At 41.6% G+C, this 18911-nt stretch overlaps 1 protein-coding gene across 4 annotated transcripts in view; it reads right to left on the bottom strand.

The window, feature by feature from the left end:
• Positions 1–16946, bottom strand: part of Pdm3 (POU-domain protein pdm3) — a 211962-nt gene extending 195016 nt beyond the window's left edge. The window contains exon 1 of one of the 4 annotated variants that reach the window (XM_072011846.1): positions 15036–16946. Coding sequence is in view for 3 of the 4 variants with exons in the window: in XM_072011849.1 (XP_071867950.1) it covers positions 618–630 (13 nt within the window). In the remaining variant the exon portion in view is untranslated. Of the gene's footprint in view, positions 1–617; positions 899–15035 lie in introns of those variants that run through there. The other 3 variants (XM_072011849.1, XM_072011844.1, XM_072011848.1) reach the window with 3 other exon arrangements.
• Positions 16947–18911: the final 1965 nt, after the last annotated feature.

Below are 18911 nucleotides of genomic sequence, written 5' to 3'. Positions count from 1 at the left end.
TCACGATGCGCGTGCTGTGGGTAAACAATTGCTGATATTTGATGCCAAGCACGATACGTTTGAATGCAAGATGCTTCTAACACTCTTTCTTTCCAAATTTAATCCTAAATATATTCTAAAAACATTATAAATACATATAATAGTATTAATGTTTACCAAATAAAACACATAAGTGTCAATTAATCTCACAAATTCCGAAAAAAAATTATAACCTCTCTATTATTATGAAATGTAATACAGTAAAGAAAGTTAAAAAGACTAATAACTTGCAATTGATGCTCTGATGACTAAATTCCAGATTTTTATGCATTTATGGGAAATTCAAAATTTAAAAATGCATGAGACACACGCATATATGTATAAGACATAGGTATGAACGACATATTTACATGCGTACATATACACGCAATATGTAAAAATATATAAACTATTCAAATTATAATACTTGTTATAATACGTATTGAATATCAAGAAAATCTCTATTAGATTCTATTTCTTTGATCGTGTTCATAAAGATATAAATGAACATCCTACTGACGCTTAACCTAACCTAAAGATACTACATAATCAGCCACGCCGACAACTTATCATATAATATCACATATATTCTTACTAACAATATCTCTCCATGGTTCCAAAACGTTTCCACACATCTCCAAAACTACGCAGGAAGCTTCAATTTTGAAGAACAGGACACCAGACACCAAGGAATATATACTCGAACCTTATACTTCGCGAAGCAGCCTATCACTGAACGTCTCGAAGAGTTCGCAAAACCGTGTGAGAACAACGACGCGTTCGATAGATTTGGAAACTTTGGACCCCAGGAAACTTAAAAGGGCGTAGGACGACACGCATAAACACGATGCTAATTAAACGCGGGAATCCCGCCAGCCGTATCGAAGCGTGCTGCGCGCAGCTGTTAAGAATGCAGACAGTGGAAATTAGAAGGAGGTTCCGCCGTTCATCTTGCCGACTTCAAAGCAAAAACATTTGGTCGATGGCATCGGGACCAGACGAAAATGTTAGGGAGAAGGGGGGCAGGGAGAGGAGAGAGAGAGAGAGAGAGAGAGAGAGAGAGAGAGAGAGAGAGAGAGAGAGAGAGAGAGAGAGAGAGTGAGAGAGAGAGGATTCTCGATGGATTCAAGAATAAAATCAGCCTGGCCAAACCCTCGCTACCTACCGACACCTCGCATTTATCTGGCTAATTATTTTTATCTAAGAGGCCTGTTAGTAAGAATTCAAGGGCAATGAGATCAGCCTGCCGTCCAGACAGGGACTGCAGGGAACCTGTGATCCTCCTTATTCCATCTACTCCTTTTCTTTCTCTGTTTCTACATTTTCCTCTTCTCCTTTCCTTCTTCCTGCCTCAGTTAGACCTTCCTCTTTTCCCCGATCACTTTCTTCCTCCCTTTTTCATCTCTTCCCTAGGGCAAAAGCTTGGGGATCCATCGTCGAAGCCGCGGTTCGTGTACTTGCTGAACGCAACTAACATCTGCTTCTATTTTTGCGCTGGCCCGAGTCCAGCGCTTCACTTTTTAAAAGCCGGGCACCTATGACGAACGGCTGGATGGATGATCGAGCGGAAGCAGAATGGGCTAGAGGGCGAAGGAGAGGGGAAAAAGGGAGAGGGAGAGAGAGAGAGAGAGAGAAAGTGAAGCCGGTTATTCTGGACAAATTATTGTCAAAGGGCGCACCTTCTGCCCGCCAGCTACTTTGTTCCTCATAAAAGGCGTTTTATAATGGCAACCCGTGTAAATATTTCTCGGACGGGGTTTTTTTTTTTAAAGAGACCGTCGACGACGCGGCGTTCTATCGTGATAGAGGTTCTTTCCTACAAAACAGAGAGTCGGTTCTATCGCGGTTGAGAATCGCACGAATGACACACACAGCCTGCGAAACACGTCTGGACTCTGTTATATACATACGCCGACGATCCACGCGCTACGTAACACGTAATTGCCGTAGTTTTGTGTCTCGTTATCGGAGAATTAACGCGCGGGATTGCATCATTCGTGAGAATTTCTGGGAACCTATAGGCGGACGCTTAATTGCTCGTGAAAGGTGCACGATTTCATGATCATTCTGCCTGGCAATTGTTCCAACTTGCTAAAGAATTTCTGTGTCGAAAATTTGGAGGATCGGGACTCTGTGTATGAAAATTCCTATAAACATTCATCTGTAACATATTTCTGTAATATATATCTTTTTAAAAAGTAATTTCTAGATTAATGAGAAAGAATGTTCCAATAAAATCAAACCAAACTACACAAAAATCACTCATCACACGATAACCAATATCAAAATACTAAAATCACAAATGTTTCTCAGTGTTAACGTGATCCTACGGCAAGATCTTACAGTGCGAATCATTCGTTTGAAAGGAAGTAAATTGCTCGTGTCTTAAGCGATCCTTTCATTTCGAAGGACCGCTTGTCGACGAACGTGTGGTCAGATGAGCATCCAACGAGCCTCCCTTTTTTCCGTTTGTGGTCGTTAATTTCCGTTGGAATCATATTAATCGCTCTAGGGCTGCGCCCGTGAAATTACTAGACGCTTTAACCACCGGCTGTCCGGCCCGAATTCGTCCGCAACGATTATTATATCGCATCCTGAGGTATAATGCCGGGTATTCCGAAAGCTAGCCAATTAGTATCGTCGATTTGGATGCTTTAATGAGAGTGCGGTTTCATTAGCGTATCGGCATCGTTCATTCTCCCCTCTCCCTCTCTTTTGCGATCGCGATATGTGAAACGGAAGGAGAATCCTTGCAAAACAACGGACGAAGAAATCGACAGTGATTACGATCGTTCATCGTTCAGGTGTCATTGAGCCGCAGAGTTTAAAAATTACTAGGTTTCGAACTCGTATCAGACCTTGAGAGGCATCTCGTTTCAGTCTCAGGATACGACGATAAATTTATCGTCACCGTAAACCCGCCACTTTGACAATTATACACGTGTCACAAATATTTTTCGTACGGTAATATGATCGATTTAAGAATACTTTTATAATAACACTTGTTAATACGTATGATAGTGTGGTGGTAGGAATAACTTCACGACTTCTTTCCTTTTTGCTTTTTCGGTGATAAAGAATTTGGTGCTTAAGAAACGAAGTTGTCATCGGTATCGTTTTAGCATAGCTGAATTACAATATATTTTAGAATAGATTTAATGAGATACGAAGAGTAGAAACACTACTCGAAACACTTGCTAGTATAGATAATAATATAGTAATTACAATGTTTTTGATGACAAAAAATTTAGTTCGTAACAGAGTTATCACCATAATGATAAAATTTAGAATTGATAAGTTTCACTCGGTTTAACGATGTTTTGAGAATTGAATAATCTACACGCTTATTCGTAGCGCATGTGACAGCACGATAGTACAAGTAGTTGTACAATTTTCTTCGTAACAAAGAGTTTGATCCTGATAAAAATATTGTCATCGCAACAATAAAGTTTATAATACACGAGTTACATTTCCTGATAATGCAATTACTGAAATCTCATTCCATCGTCGTTAAACAAATAGAAACTCAACAGTGAGGTACTCAAACGGCCATCAAATGAACGAACAAAATCATTTTGCATAAACTTTAACTCTTGAAATCTAACGTCGAAGAAACAGATGTCCAGTGGTGCAACGAATCCGGTCAATTTTCCCGGGAAATGGAGAGGCTCGATTCTCTTGATCGAGCAACGAGTATCCGCTTTCATCGGGTGCATCCTGGCATGTCTTCTCGAGCGATAATTGCTGACGGGATCAGCCGGTGAAAGTCCACGTAATCGAATATGCAATTAAAACACGGGGACCATTGATACGAGGATCGGTCGAGTGTCTAGGGAGGCAATTAAAACGCGTGCATTATGCGACGAGCCGTTACAAACCCCGTCGCGAGACCTCTACCCCTTTCTCTCACAACCGCCGATCAGAGACGTTTAACCGCCGAGAACTGATCCTCTAACCAATTTCGTTGCGACTATCGACGCAACTGTTCATCCCTCGATTGTCTTCTCCTCTGCTTGTCCTTCTGCATATTTCTCTCTCGTCCTCGCTTCCGGGCGAATACCGCGTTTTCATATTATCATCGTACCGCTATCCTCCCGACTAGAGTGAAGGGAGACGAAGATCGTAGAAGGAACCAAACAGCGCGAGTAGAAGTTAGGAGGATGGGAAGGAGCGGTAAGAAAGTGCGAGGAGGAGATGATCGAGCGACGAGTGAAAAAGAAAGAGAGATAGAGAGAACGCAGCGTCAGCGACGCCGGCAACAGCAGCGTACAATTAAGGGGGTTGATTGATGTTAATTCAAAGGGTAATTAAGAATGTTGCGCATAAAAATCCGGTAATTTATGGTCATTGGGGATAATTATATGTTGACCAGCTTGTAATTGCAAGCGCTCCGTGGCCTACAACACCGCGTATAAGCGGCCGAGAATTGCGGGTAGCTCTTTCCTTCGAACTGACCGCCACTACTTTACCTCCCTACTTATACGTATGTATGTGGTAACGTTTAGAGAACGTGTCTACGCTCGACTGGCTTCTTCTCTGGCTTGGTGCGTGCGAGTATGTGTAGGTGGCTGGCTACGATATACGGTCTCAGATCGCACCTTATTATAGGGGCTAGTAGATAAGGTGTGTTTAGAAACAACCATGCGCCTCTGGCCAGCAGCTAGCTAGCTTCTCTACCTATGGTCGTACCTATCGCCCTGTCTTCTTCTAAACTAGGTGTACAAGTGTCTAGATTGCTCTCCCCCCCCCCACACACACACACTCGAGACAACCCATAGCTTCAGGCGTTGCACGGAGGTGCGTGTAAATCGCCCAAAATCCGGGTCTCGATTTATGAAAGCGAGTCGCGCGCGTAGACCGCCGCGCTTTTAGAATTTTAGGCTCGGTCCAATTCGTAGCGAAAACGCGGCCCGTTTCCACGAGCCGCGTCGGACGTTCTTGCCCACCAACGCTATAAATAACCGCGGGTAATCACCATATGGCCAAGCATGCCACCAAATACCCCGGTTTCTTCGCAGATGATCGCGAGTGACTTCGATTTCCTGATAGACGCATCACACTTCACTTGACAGCCGCGTTTCAGTTTCCGGTCTGTGGGATGGTACCATCCATGAGAACATTAGGTTTAGAAATTTAGGGATGACGTCGTTTCATGATGTTAGAGAAGTCTGTTTTCTCTTATTTGAGAAATTATAATAAACTTCAAACGATTACCTTAGTGCAAGATTTTGGCAACTGTTTTGGAAAAGAGTCGTAAATGAAGGCGATACGAATGGAAATTTGATCTACGAAACTATATGTATCGAGCCTTCGAATGATTGTTTCGTGCAAAATTTTATATTTTTAGAGAAGAATTATGGAAAAAAGAAATCGAAATGGAAATTCTATTTAAAAAATTATAGTGGAAGCTTCAAATGATTATCATGGTGTCAAATTTTGCAACTTCAAGAAAGTATTCCAAGTATTTAATATTCTGTCATGTAATTGTAAACTAAGATATTATACTTCGGTGTAAGATATTTTTGGTATAAAATAAGCAAAATACCAAGCTGCGAGTATATGCAAACGTGTGCGATAACTACTCGAAGTGTCGTAATTTCGTAAAATAGTTTCATAAAATATACTAGTCACATGATAATCATCAAAAATATTTATCAAACAGGATGCCCAAAGTACTACTTATTTCATTCCACAAAATTTGTAAAAAATATAAAAAGTATGCACACCTGTATATTCGAATAAAGCATAAAAATTTCCTGAATGGTCTTCTTATTTCCAACAGGCAACCCCTCTCGTCGATCATAGCACCTGTCAACGAGAATTAACCGACACTCATGCTCCTGATAAAAGACTGGTAGTCTTCAGCGGGAAGCAAATCGACTAATACCAAAATCTCTGTACCATCGAGAAAAAAAGAAGGGGCACGAATTGCTCGATGAAAGTACAAGGCTGTCTGTTAAAGGGCAAAAGAAAAAGAGAAGGTGCATGTGAGAGGGAGAAAGTAGAAGAAGCCGGTATGAGTAACCCTACTACTTGAAACACGGCCAATAAAATGATCCCAGCGGGACCAGTTGGCAACCGCCCATCGCGACATTGTCCTTGCTGGCTTCTTTTCTTTCTCTCTTTCTCTTTTTTTGCACGATCCCGTAATCAATCGACCGGTCTAATGGCAACGCATAATCGCGGCTTTGTGGCGCCTGACCGTGCTCATAATGCTAAAGAGGCCGAGTGAAAAGGAAGCTTGAAACGCGTTTCCCTGTGTATGAAATGATTTGGTGGGACCGAGGCTGACAAAGGCAATTGCGATATTTGTGCAAGGCCTTTTTTGTTTCTACAGATTCGGTACTCCCCTTTGTGCGGAGTGGACTGGAGTAATTGACTAGAAAAATATTGCATTGGATGAGAAAATTCTCTTTTGCAAATATTTCGCATATTTATGGCTCGCAGAAAATAATTTATTGTGCAATAATTTATCTACCGCTTGCTATATTTAAATTTCTTTCTTTCTACACTTTAAGGATGTGAAAGTAACTAGATCTAATATTCTTGTCAACTTTTCCTAACATTGAGTCTTCCAACATAATCGATGTCTCAATCTATACAAAATACAATCTAGTTCACAATTTTCTACATTTGTTCTTCATCTTCTCTGAACATCAATATCAATGAATAAAAAAGCCACACCTCTCCAAAGTCACATTTCTTAAAAAATCAGATCTCTACCCAAATATCGATCAACAAACTCAAACCTGCAAGATATCAAGTATGCGACTTCACACAGTGGCGTGTCAAACTCGAACCTTTCCATTCCTTTCACTGACTCGACTCGTTTAACCCCTTGATCCCTGGATCGCTCTTCCGACAACTCGAAAGCGCAACCCCAAAGCGATGAAAGGATCTCTGTCCCTTATATCATCGTCGAGCTTGTTCGCTAAACGCTCGAAAACAGCACTATAGCAACGTATTCGATCGGAACACAGTAGTCACCGTGCTGCTGAATCGAGTTTCCTTCCCTTGCAGTCTCCAGTTGGTATCGAGTGATTCGAATTAATCTTTAACGCGCGTATGTAGGTAAGCGCGGCGGCTAAGTGCCGCCCGAGGTAATGGTCGTTCCGTGCGATACCATTCCGTCAGAAATCCGAGGGGCTTTGTCCCGAGTCACGAAACGCAAGGATTAAACCCAATACAGGCCTGCTAATGCGACTGTGCGAACGCCTCGACGAGGATGCATACAACCGGACGAATGTGCGTAAACGCAACGGATCTTCGATCTCACGATTCGCCATAAATTGGCTATCCAAAGGGATCTTCGAATTGACGTTGGGACGCCCCAAGATACGGGATTTGCGGGAAACGTTTGTGGTTAAGCACGATGTTTTCACGCCAAATGATTACTTTGTTTATACGCTTCGAAAAGAGTTGAAATTTTAAAAGACGATTTCGAGAGATGACATAGGATACGTTAAAAGTTTGGTGGATGGATACGATTGAAGATAGGTTTAGACTGTCCTAAACTTTGAAGTTTACGACACTTTTACGAATGCTGAAGCGATGTAAGTTTTGAGAAAAGGGCAGAAATGCTAGCGATTCTGTATTTAGGCGAAGGAAGATTGAAACTTTGAATGACTTGGATTCAGGATGAATCGAGTGAATTAAGATGATTTAAGAATTTCAATGGATAAGTGACGTTGGAGATAGGTTTACTTCAGAGTGTCCCGGAATCAGTAGAGTGGTGTAGTATTCTAAGTTTTGAGGAAAAAAGTAAAAATGCTACCTAGGAATTCTACGTTTATGCGTTTTAAAAGATAGTTGGAACCTTATATGACGATTTCGAAGAGCGATTAAGGATGAATTAGGAAGGTTATTCATTGAGGATAAGTTTTACTTCAAGACATTCGAGAGTTGGTATGATTTAAGGTGTTACAAGTTTTGGAATGCAAGTAAAGATGTTAAGAATTCCATTTGTCACAATTTACAATTTTAATGCAATGTGTAGTAACAAGAAGTTTGATAAACGACTCGGTTGATGGTAGATTTAGTTCACAGGTTGGGACAGTTGATACGACGTTGTAAAATGTTAGAAATTTTAAGAACAAGATAGAACTTTATTTTAACAAACATCGTGTTTATTAAAAACAAAACCCTAAACCTTAAACGAATCTACAAACATCCACAATTATGCGTATCATATCATAAAACAACATACTCATAGAATAATTCATAATCTGTCAATTCATTTTACGCAAATTATGTAAAATTGGTATTTCACTCGTATTTGTAAATCGTCGGCATTCCCCCGAGAAATTAGCCCAATTCTCGCAACGGTGGTCGTGGAAGTCGATCAAAAGGCGGAACATATCCGAGAGCTTGCAGCGGTGGTTTTAAGTGAAAATAATCCAGAGAGAAGCGGAGACGATGAGTGAGTGAGAGAGAGAGAGAGAGAGAGAGAGAGAGAGAGAGAGAGAGAGAGAGAGAGAGAGAGAGAGAGAGAGAGAGAGAGAGAGAGAGAGAGAGAGAGTGAGTGAGTGAGTGAGTGAGAGAGAGCACTGGCATAATGTGGCGTCAAATTTTGGCACGGAGGATGGAAAATATGATACGATATACGTAGGCGCGCGGGCAGAGACCATCCAGAGGAGCCGCAGGAAGAATATTTCATGTTTTACGGCGCCAGCGTCGTTGGGGTTGCGCCGGACAAAAAAAGTGTCAGCCCGCCGGCTAAATCAGAGCGTGAGTGCATTAAACTCCGAATTACCACAAATAGAACTTTAACCGCACATGCCCATTATAATGGTACCCCCTGCTGAAGATGTATTTACGTACTAAACCGCCTTCGCGGCTCACGCTGAGTCGTTGGAATTAACATCTGGCCCAAAGACGAGTTGCCTCGGTTCATTGGACCCTTTTTTTCGACCGACTTCAACGAGATTAACCGTCGTTGCTGAACAGTATTCGCGTTTCTCGCTCGATCGAGCCGAAAAATCGCCAGATTCGTCGGCTCAACTATCCTTAATTAATTTCTAGTCATATTAAATGCGTATAATCGATGACTAATTTCTTAGTTCCTTTTTGTTAGGACAATAGTGTTAATTGTAAAGCAAATAATAAGTAAAGTGGCTGTGAGTAATTTGTAGCGAATATGTAATAAGCGTGAAGAACATGAAATTTGATAATTAGGTTGATGAAATGGCTCTCACAGAGTGTTCTGCACATACTGCCTTTGCTATATAATATAGAAATTGCAATATATGCTGCAAACTTTTTTCTTAAAGTTAGACGACGCAGGATACATTTTGTACTTGTTGCAAATTGTTTCAGTAAGAAGAGAAACTTATATAACAAATGTACATATTATCAAATAACCAAAATCATTCTTTCTCCGTAGTATCTGCGTGTCAACATCTTTACTATGTCCACTACAACCATTCATGAAGAAATCTGAGCATTTTATGTAGATGATAGTCGGTTTTTGATACTTTTATATTACATGATACACATAATTTGCTACTTTCTATACGATATAAGAGTATACTAAATGCAGGTAACATAATTTGCCACTTTTTATACAATATAAGACTATACTAAATGCAGATAAGACTTCAAATATATATCTTTTCCAGAAATTAAAACGTAATCGTCTAATAAGATGCTCTCTTACGTAAAATTGACGTGTCATACACATTACACAAAGTAGCGAATATATTAACAAACGGACTTTATGTAACGAAATAATCAAATGTATTAAATAACTACATTATTATTTCAGGCAAAGACAGGATTTCACAAGAATCTTTGACTAACTCATATGGTAATATGACGTGAAGTAACGAACGTGCTAATAATGAAAAAATTTATCATACATTACCCAGGAAATTATTATTTATAATGTGATGCAAGGTAACGAAGTGTTAATTATGCAAGGGACTTTCAGAGTAATCAAGTTCATAAAACTTTACTGAATAAAACACTCTTTCCAACAAAGATAGATTTTCTAACAAAACTCTTTCACGAATTCAAAAAGTAATAACATTACTCAATGAAAATATTATTCTACAAAAATCTTTGTTAAGCGCAAAGATTACTGAGATACGTTAAGGTATTAATAGCGTAGGAATTTTGTTAATCAGATAACCTATCCAATAAAACAGCATTACCAATAAAGACAAAATTCTAGAAAAATCGTTAAATCCGAAGAATGAACCGTGGAAAAGCGATCAAAAAAATCTAGAGATCGAGGTAATCAAATTTATCAAACACTATCCAATAAAACACAATTTCTGACAAAACAGTATCCCACGAAGATTTTCGTTAAGTGCAAAGAGTAAAGTCTCAAAACTAAGCACCCAAATAACCTACAGACCGAAATAATCAAATTTACCAAATCCCACCTCATAAAGATAATAGATATTTCACAGAAACTTCCGTCAAGTACACGGAGTAGAGCCTCAAGACAAAATTATATACTCAAAGGCTCTAGAAACTATAACGGCACACGAGCCAACGGAAAATTCGAATCTAGAGAGACTCATATTACGTTGTACCAACGTTGTTTTGGTTTACAAAGTCTAAAGGCAAACGAACTCCCGACAAAATGTTATTGCCGATATTGGTAATCTTCAACTAGAGTTACATAAGAACTGCAACTTTGAGCTTTTTGTAACAAGTCCGTTTAATAATCCACCTCAAGACCATAACAATTAAAATCAAATACTAACCAATAAAGACAGAATTTCACAAAAATCTTCTCCAAGTCAAATGAGCAACCAGTCAAAACTAACCACCCAAGGGCCCGAGAGATATAAATCAAGTATCATCTCGGTTGAAAAGGAGACAGACGTAAAATACGAGCGGAACATGCGACCATTCTTCGGAGAATTAAAATTCTTGCCAGGGACCTTTCAGTGCTAGCAGCAAGCGCGAGAAGAAGTCCTCAATAGGGCGACGAGGCACGGAAATCTCAGGAGTGCTTTTACACGCAAATTAGGTCTATTAGGAACATCGAGCGTACAAAAACACTCGTGCCGTGGCATCACGCTTGTCCCTTGACGAGCAGGCCCGCCCCGTTACGCACGTGCGTGCTTCTTTATGAATTATTAGAATTAATGACACCTCACGCATCGCCTCGCGCTATGGGGCGTCACGTCGTCCAATTGCTTGCAGAAGGATTTGCCCTCAAAGGGAAAAAAGAAAGAAAAAAGTTTAAACTGCGAAAGGGTTTCATTTCTTATCTCTTCCACCCTCCGACAATTCATTTTTGTTTTTCAAAGAACCACTTGAAACGTGAACATTGAACATTGTTCTTGAACGTCGTCGGTGAGGTAAGGTATTGCTTAATATAATAGATTGTTTATTGAATACAGGATACAATCGCTATAGTCTATTTTGTATATTCGATTTATTCTGAGGAGTTTCATGAAATTTAGAAATTTTCCAATTAAATTTGTTAATCTATTTAACCACTAAAATATAGATTAAATTTTCAACAAACTGCATAAAACATTGCAACGTATTTTAATGATCGAGTATCGATCCAAACTTTTATTTACGTTAAAACCATGCTAATAATAATGATCATCCGTTAAAAAATAAATTCCATTATAAATACTAATATCCAAAATAATTTTCAAGCGTCCTAAATTATTTCACCGAAACGATATCTGCCAAAATAATTCGGAACAAACAGATCGATCGAATCGGTGGAATAACCGAAGAAAATCAATTTTCCAAATGAAGGAAAATTGCTTAATCTAATTTAAAGAGAGGGGGAGAGTGAATGTGTCAACGATTAATACGCGATATCGTGTTCGAGCACGAAAACGATGAGAAACACTCGATTCACATTTGACGCTCGAAGACGGTGGCGTAACTTGCTTAGCGGCGATGATTCGTGAGTCGATAATCGATGGAGGGCGCTGGATGGAAAATAGAGAAGCAAGGATACAAAGCGAGCTGGAAGTGGGTAAGTTGTCGAGCGAAACGTTATCGCGCGCCGGATCGTCGGCAGGGGTTGAATCGGCTAAAAGGGAGCTTGAATGGGGCTGCAAACGGGGGTTGACGAGCCGAGGGAAAAGGAGAACAGAGATAGAGGATAAACGTGGAGGAACGAGGAGAAATGTGCAAGGATTTAAGAAGGGGAAAGCATCGATTACTTTTCTTGACCTGGACAATATCCGCGTTCTCTCTATTACTCATCCCCGGCTTTACTTTTATTCATACTTTCGCTTTTCTCTTTTTCTTACGTATGAACGAGGATCTTTTCTTTTAAATATCTACTTCTCTATGTTCCTTAGATGTTGTAAATGTTCAATTCTATAAATGTTGTACTTGTTATGGAAACTGATGAATTTTATGTTGTTTTTTACCTTGTTTAATTGCCAAAACATAGTTTTGGTTCTTTTGCTGAAGTATATTCTAAGGATGAAATTGAGAAATCTGTACTATTAGATGAAAACTATTTTTCAAAGAAAAGAATTTTTGCTGTTATAATTCAGAAGTAAAAAGTTTCTGAAGTTCCTATCACCCTAAATAATGAGTTAAACCATTCAAGAAAAATTTCTTCTAATAAAAGTTCGTTGCTCAATAAGAAGACCCTTCGTGTATCCAAACTTGAGTTAAGTAAAACAATTTGTAACATCGCTTTTTCAATTTTCTTACGGAACCATCCTATATACATCGGAAGTACTCCAAGACAGATAAGGAGAAGCGTCGGTTTTTCTTCCCAAGTCGCCGGAGAGAACTACTGTCCCAACGATATCGCGAGTCGAGTGCTTCCTTTGGGATTTTCCGCTTTCGAATCTCCATCAACCGGCACTTTCCTCCTCTTTCTCCTCGCATTCCCTTCCTGGTTTTCCACGTCAAGCAAAGCGGTGCCCTCTCTTTCACTCGTTCTCCCTCTTTCTCGGCCAGCCACTGCTCCAACCCTCTCCTCCTCTTTCAGCGACTCACCATGGTCCCGAGGCGGCAAGCAAAGAACTCTCCTACCCTCCGGTTGCTCGCACTGATTTTCTACCCTCGACACCCTTCCCATCCGGCAAACCACTCTGCACACCCTTCGTCCAACCTCCTACCCGCTTCCTATCCGCCCCTCAACCCCCGCGCGTCACTCGGTAGTCACGCTGCCAACACGTGCTCCTGTTTACCTCTCCAATCACATGGTTCGTGGAAACCGTGTGTGCCACGGTGGCCAACGTGGTCTCACTGACGGTGTCATTTCATCGAAAATATCTGGCACGCAGCGTATGCGCGGCTGGGTTAATTGGATTCATGACGAGTGCATGCGTGTTCGACACGCACTTCGGACCGCGCGTACGCGCAACCCACCGGCACCGGCATCATTCCGCCGATGATTTCGATGGAAACCGCGGTTCACCGGCCTCGTTTTTAACAGTGGAGGGTGGATGTTGGCCAGAGCGGTGGGGGTAGTCATCGAATTGCTGTAATGAAGAGCTCGCGGCACGCGTAGTGTCGCCAGTGGACGTTTAAAATTTCGCGATGACGCTTCTAGCCATTTACCTCGTTAATCATATTTCCGTTACTTTTCTTTTTTCTTCGTCATTTTTATTTGGTTAGAATTTTATTCTAATCGAGTGTATCCTTAGATATATAAATAGGTTACACGATGTTTATTTAAAGTAATTGCGATCTATTGGTTAAAGCATATAACGACTCTGAGAATTTTTATGGTGTACTTGCTGCGGATTTTAATGTTGTAGTTTTTGACAGTGCTAAGAGTATGTTTCAAGTTTTCTTTCTTATAGACAAAGAAGACATTGTTTGAAATAACAAAACGAATTATAATACGATGAATTATAAGAAACAGATAAAGAACTTCTTTTTGCCTTTTTTGTTATAGAATGATCAAAAGACGTACAAAACGTCTGGAGATAAAATTGAATAATACGACAAACACAAGGAAATTTTATACCTAAAATCATTCAACTAAGAAACATGATTAAACTATCCACTCAAGGATTATAACAAGAAACAAGAGTTTTGTTCGCAAGAAGATGTTTTCTACGCTATATCCTTAAAAATCTTCGTAAACAGTAAACACCCTCGAACTTTCCGATACAAATATCATATAAAAGTTACACTCAACCTATTTCCACAGAAATGTTGGCAACAATTTCTACAATCGTACTACATACGTCCAATAGTAAGCTATAATTCTTTCTTTTTGTGAAGACGACCAATTCGAGAATAGCACGAGCAAAATGACTATTCGAAGGTTAAAGGAGCACACAGTTTGTTGTGTATTGGTATACGCATTGGTATACGGAGCTGGTGTTCCGATCCTTCAGTTAGCATTTTCAGGTCACATTAGATGTAGACACGTACGCGATCGCGCATAATTATCACCCTAATTATTGGAACGCAGCTAAGTAGCCGCGGGGAATTATCATCGGCTTCGGGCGAGCCGTGCAGAACCCAGCGCCGGTTTCAATCTCTCGCTAGCAACATTCCCGCGTGGCCGGGCCCCCGAGTAACTTTCTTAATTACAGAGATTAACTTCATGCTATCGGAGCAACGATTATCGCTCGCGAGCCTCGCAATTGCCTGGCCAGATATAAATACACGGCTGGATCGACCGAACCAAATTTTGATGGAAATATATGTGTCCTTTTCTTTTCGACTACTACCAATTACCACGATTATAGGGTTTTTCTATTAGATACGCCTTACATTGATATTTAATCTTTTCATCTTGATGTGTAATATAACGTTATCCATAAAATTAGACGTTTTATCTGAGATCGAAAATTCCTGTTAACCTCTTTTTTTCGGGACATAAATAACATTGAGATACTTTCGTGTTCTACCAATTGATGTTCCCTGATGAAATGATAAAATTTTTATGAAACTTATCTATATTTAACGACAAGTATCAAACTACCTTTATGACTTGTAGAACAGAATCGATTTTTACATTATTCTATTTTCTAAATGGATTTATTATTTATGTTATTTTCCTAAGTGTCCTATTTTAATATTGACGAGTAAGAGTTATGATTGACACTCACCTGAGGCGACTTGTGATTGTTGTACGTGGGACGTCGTCCTGACGTAGATTCTCTCGACTGCTTGGTTCTATTTATTCACCTCGATGCCACCTGCTCGAACGAACTGAAAATCTTCTTGCCGCGCTTCCCCAGTCTGACGAATTTTATCGTCTCTGAATAAAACTTCCCTCGACTGGAACACCAACGGATTCGACCGCAATTCCTCCGGCTTTCTGATTCGATCGATGACTTTCCTCGATAACACCTTTTCGTCGCCTCCTCTATTTCTCTTTCACGATCCTCCGGTAATTTTCCAACGACCAGCGACGACAGACAACAGTCCGGATGGCGACGGTGGACCGACGTCGACGGACAAACGATTCACAAATACATCGACCGCCGGTGACATCAGCCTACTTAATTACGCCGGGTAATTGTGAGTAATTAGGAGCGATTAAGAAGCAAACAGTTAATAGCTCACAGTCCGATAATACGTCGACTCGATTCGTCGATCGTTCCAACTAACCCGAAAGGAATACTACTTCAGAAGTACCACCTTTGATTTTATTATAGAACTATTTTTTTTCTTTTTTTTTTAATCAGAAACTCGATTGAAAACTCAAACGTCTTGTATTTTACTGAAATAATCGCAATCGTCTTGTAATGATTCCTAAGTGAAAAACGTTGTGAGGTTTGTAAGTCAGTTCCCCTTCGGAGATGATCATGTAATACGAAGATGGAACGAGCACAAAGTGCGCGAACGAGCGTTCCTTTAATGTGATTTTAATTATTCTATTTGTCAGACGGTGTGCGGCGACCGTGCTTATCGCGCGCGATTCCACGTCGAAGAACACAACGGCGGTCACGTGCGTGTCGCAATTACCCGCGGCGATAATTAGGAGTTTGTTAGAGTCTGAGTCCTTGTGTCGTCGTCAGTTTTATTACTGCATCGCCAGTGCGACGCGTAGTCGTTAGAAAACGTAATGATACGCGGCTCCTTCCTTGGATACACTCTAGACACGTACAACACACGGACGTTTCAGAGTTTGCCCGTTGATCAATCTTTCGCAGAATGTCTACGTTTATTGCCATGCAATTAACTCGAGCCACCTGTCCGTAGCACCTGCCACGTTTAGTGCCTCCCGCACGTGGCTCTCCTGATAATATATTTTCGACAGTCTTCGATCATACGTATAAAGCCTGGGGCCGCTATAATTCACTGAACGGAGTTCACTGGGTCTGAAATAAGTCATTCGAAGAACGTCCACGCTAGCAGTGTCCGTAGAGATCCGGCTTAACGAAGCCACGGGTCGGCTAATCGATCGCGACAACGCACAGTAGTTTCTGCACGTAGTTGTCAGACGACTGGCGATGGACACTTATTCCACTGCGTTTAAAACGCGTCACCGGTTTCAATAGATTCACCACAACCGTAACAATCGACGAATAGTCAGGATTCGCGATATGTCTATATATAATGTGTTCCTTTGGTGCGTCCACGTGCCGACTGAACGGCGCACGCACCTCTGCGCTATGATTCCCTGATCACTTTCGAACTCACACACTCGCCTACCACCGGCGTATTTCACAAACTTCTTCCACTCAAAGTCGTTCCTCTATCTTTCACATCCCGTCTGATGAGGTCCAGGGAGGTTTCTATTCCTCGCTCCTGTATCCTTTTCACTGTGGACTGGGATCGAACTCCTCGTGGAACAGGATCGATCAGACTCGACGCACTCTTTAACGAATCCCAAGATCGGTGATCCAAGATGATCGATCGCTGTTCAGACTGCTCGTTCTGGATCACGTTGGCTCGGTCCTCGTGTCGCTGGCAGCGTGGTGTGCACGTTGCGCGGTCGAAGCTCGGCGCGAAAACTTGGACCTGAATCCTGACGGTCCGCAGTCTGGCTGCGTAGTGGCCCCGCTGTTGAGTCGAGGGAAGGCAACCCGCCGTGGCTTCTCTCCCGCCTAGCCGCCAGCCAATGCTCGTTTCAGCAGGAAGGGGCAATGGAGGCGGTCCTGGAGGCGGTACCGATGCGCGGAGGTGGTCCGCGAGTTACTCGCGAGGATCCCGTTGTTATGATTGTTATGAGTGTCCGAGCTGCCTCCAGCGAGGCTGCTTTGGGGGTGGAACGCGGCGCGCGAGAGGGACCCGCGCGTCGTCTGTCCCCCTTTTTCCACATCCTGGCCCTCTCTCCCTCGCTCTGTAATATAACCACCACGAGCTCGAACGAGCTCGTAACCGTGATGCAAATCAGCCCGACGGGGCTGAAGAGTACTTCGACCGGGGATGCCCGGGAGGAGCGATTGCCACCAAGGACCGATCTCACGACACCCACCGGTCTTCTGCGCGGAAGGGACACCACCGGTTGACACCAGCCTCCTAACGATGTGATTTTAAGCGCTCATCCGATGGACAGATCGGCAAATTTTTTCTTCAGAGGCGGCTAGTTCTTGTAAAATGGACGATCAGAGATAGCGGATTGAAAATCGATGGATGGCGCTCGGTTGGTTTCTGGGACGGTCCTTCTGGTTTTTCTTACAGATTTATAAGAGATGAGTTATTCCGCAGGCGAATGCTGGATGGTAGTTTCTGTTGGTTTCGTGGGAATTGGGATGGCGAGGAAGAAGGGGGTATTTGGGGTGAATTTAGGTTCCGTGTATTTCATTGTAACCGAGACTTGTAGTATTTGTAAGAGTGGAGAATTTTTTTATTTAGACTTCTACTCTAGAAGTCTTATTCATCATACTTTTGTTAAATTTTATTGAACTTGCAGTTCTAGCACTTAACACTATAACGAGTGTCATCTTCTTGGGAATTCACAGGCACAGGAAGAAGATAGGTGGCTGTAAGCAAGAATTGCTCTGTTCCGCGATAATGTGAATATCCACGCTGTAATAATATAAAAACACAATAATCACAAATACTTTCCAAAGCATCTCTCGAATGTTTCAGAAGTCTGCAAAATTTTCAGTCATCGGTCCAAAATCGTCACGAAACCATTTCTCGCGAATTATACATGTCCTGTCTGTGATCCTCAAGTATCTGGCCTATCAATTGCAAGTCACAGATGCACTCCAATTACACATACGGTCGGTCGACCCGGTAGTCCTCGGCGGTCATTAATTTTGATAAATCGTCGTACACAGAAGTCGGAGTTCGTCGACGTTGATCCACTGTCTCATTTATCTTCAGGGGGCGCGATGAACCCCGTGGCTGGTAATTGCAACGCTACGAGCCGATAGTGCGCCATTTTCGTTTCGTTCTGTCTCCCAGATTGAAACGACGACAATGGGTTTGCCAGTTTCGAACGACGCACCGTCCGATCTGAAAGACGAATGGAAGAAGAGTTTCGAGTCGTTAGGTCGATGTGACAGGTACGTACATGGCCACGAAACTACTCTTTTTACACTTTACACGCGGTCCTTCTGCTACCTTAAAATTTGTCGTATTCGTTCGAATAAACGAATATTCAGATCGAAGTAGCAACCGCTGGAAAATATCGGGGAACGAAGAAGAACGAATAGTTTTATGGTGGACCATCGGGAAAAAATAGAGAACGAAATGGTTCCTTTTTACTCTGAAACATCGACGAATGAAATAACGTGCGGTTTGAATTTTCATCGTGGCGAGTAGAGAGAGATCGGCTCGAGTTAGAAAGAAATATGCCTCCGCTATACATATTAAAATGCGTCAATCTGGTCGACGAATCTGAAGCATTACGCTTTTCCATAGCATGTAAATCTTTCGAAATTTTTTACCCACCGGACTGCACCGGACGAGTGGCCTGGTCGCTTCACGGCTGAATATATTACGGATGGTTTTTGCATCTTATCTTTGACTCAGCACATGCACCGCATACTTACAAGTTAATTATTTCCGCCATCTGTACTGCA

The sequence above is a fragment of the Bombus fervidus genome, chromosome 10, assembly GCF_041682495.2.
Source record: "Bombus fervidus isolate BK054 chromosome 10, iyBomFerv1, whole genome shotgun sequence".
Lineage (NCBI taxonomy): Eukaryota > Metazoa > Arthropoda > Insecta > Hymenoptera > Apidae > Bombus > Bombus fervidus.
Note: the sequence above shows the minus strand (reverse complement) of the source record. Positions and strands in the feature narration are given on the sequence as shown.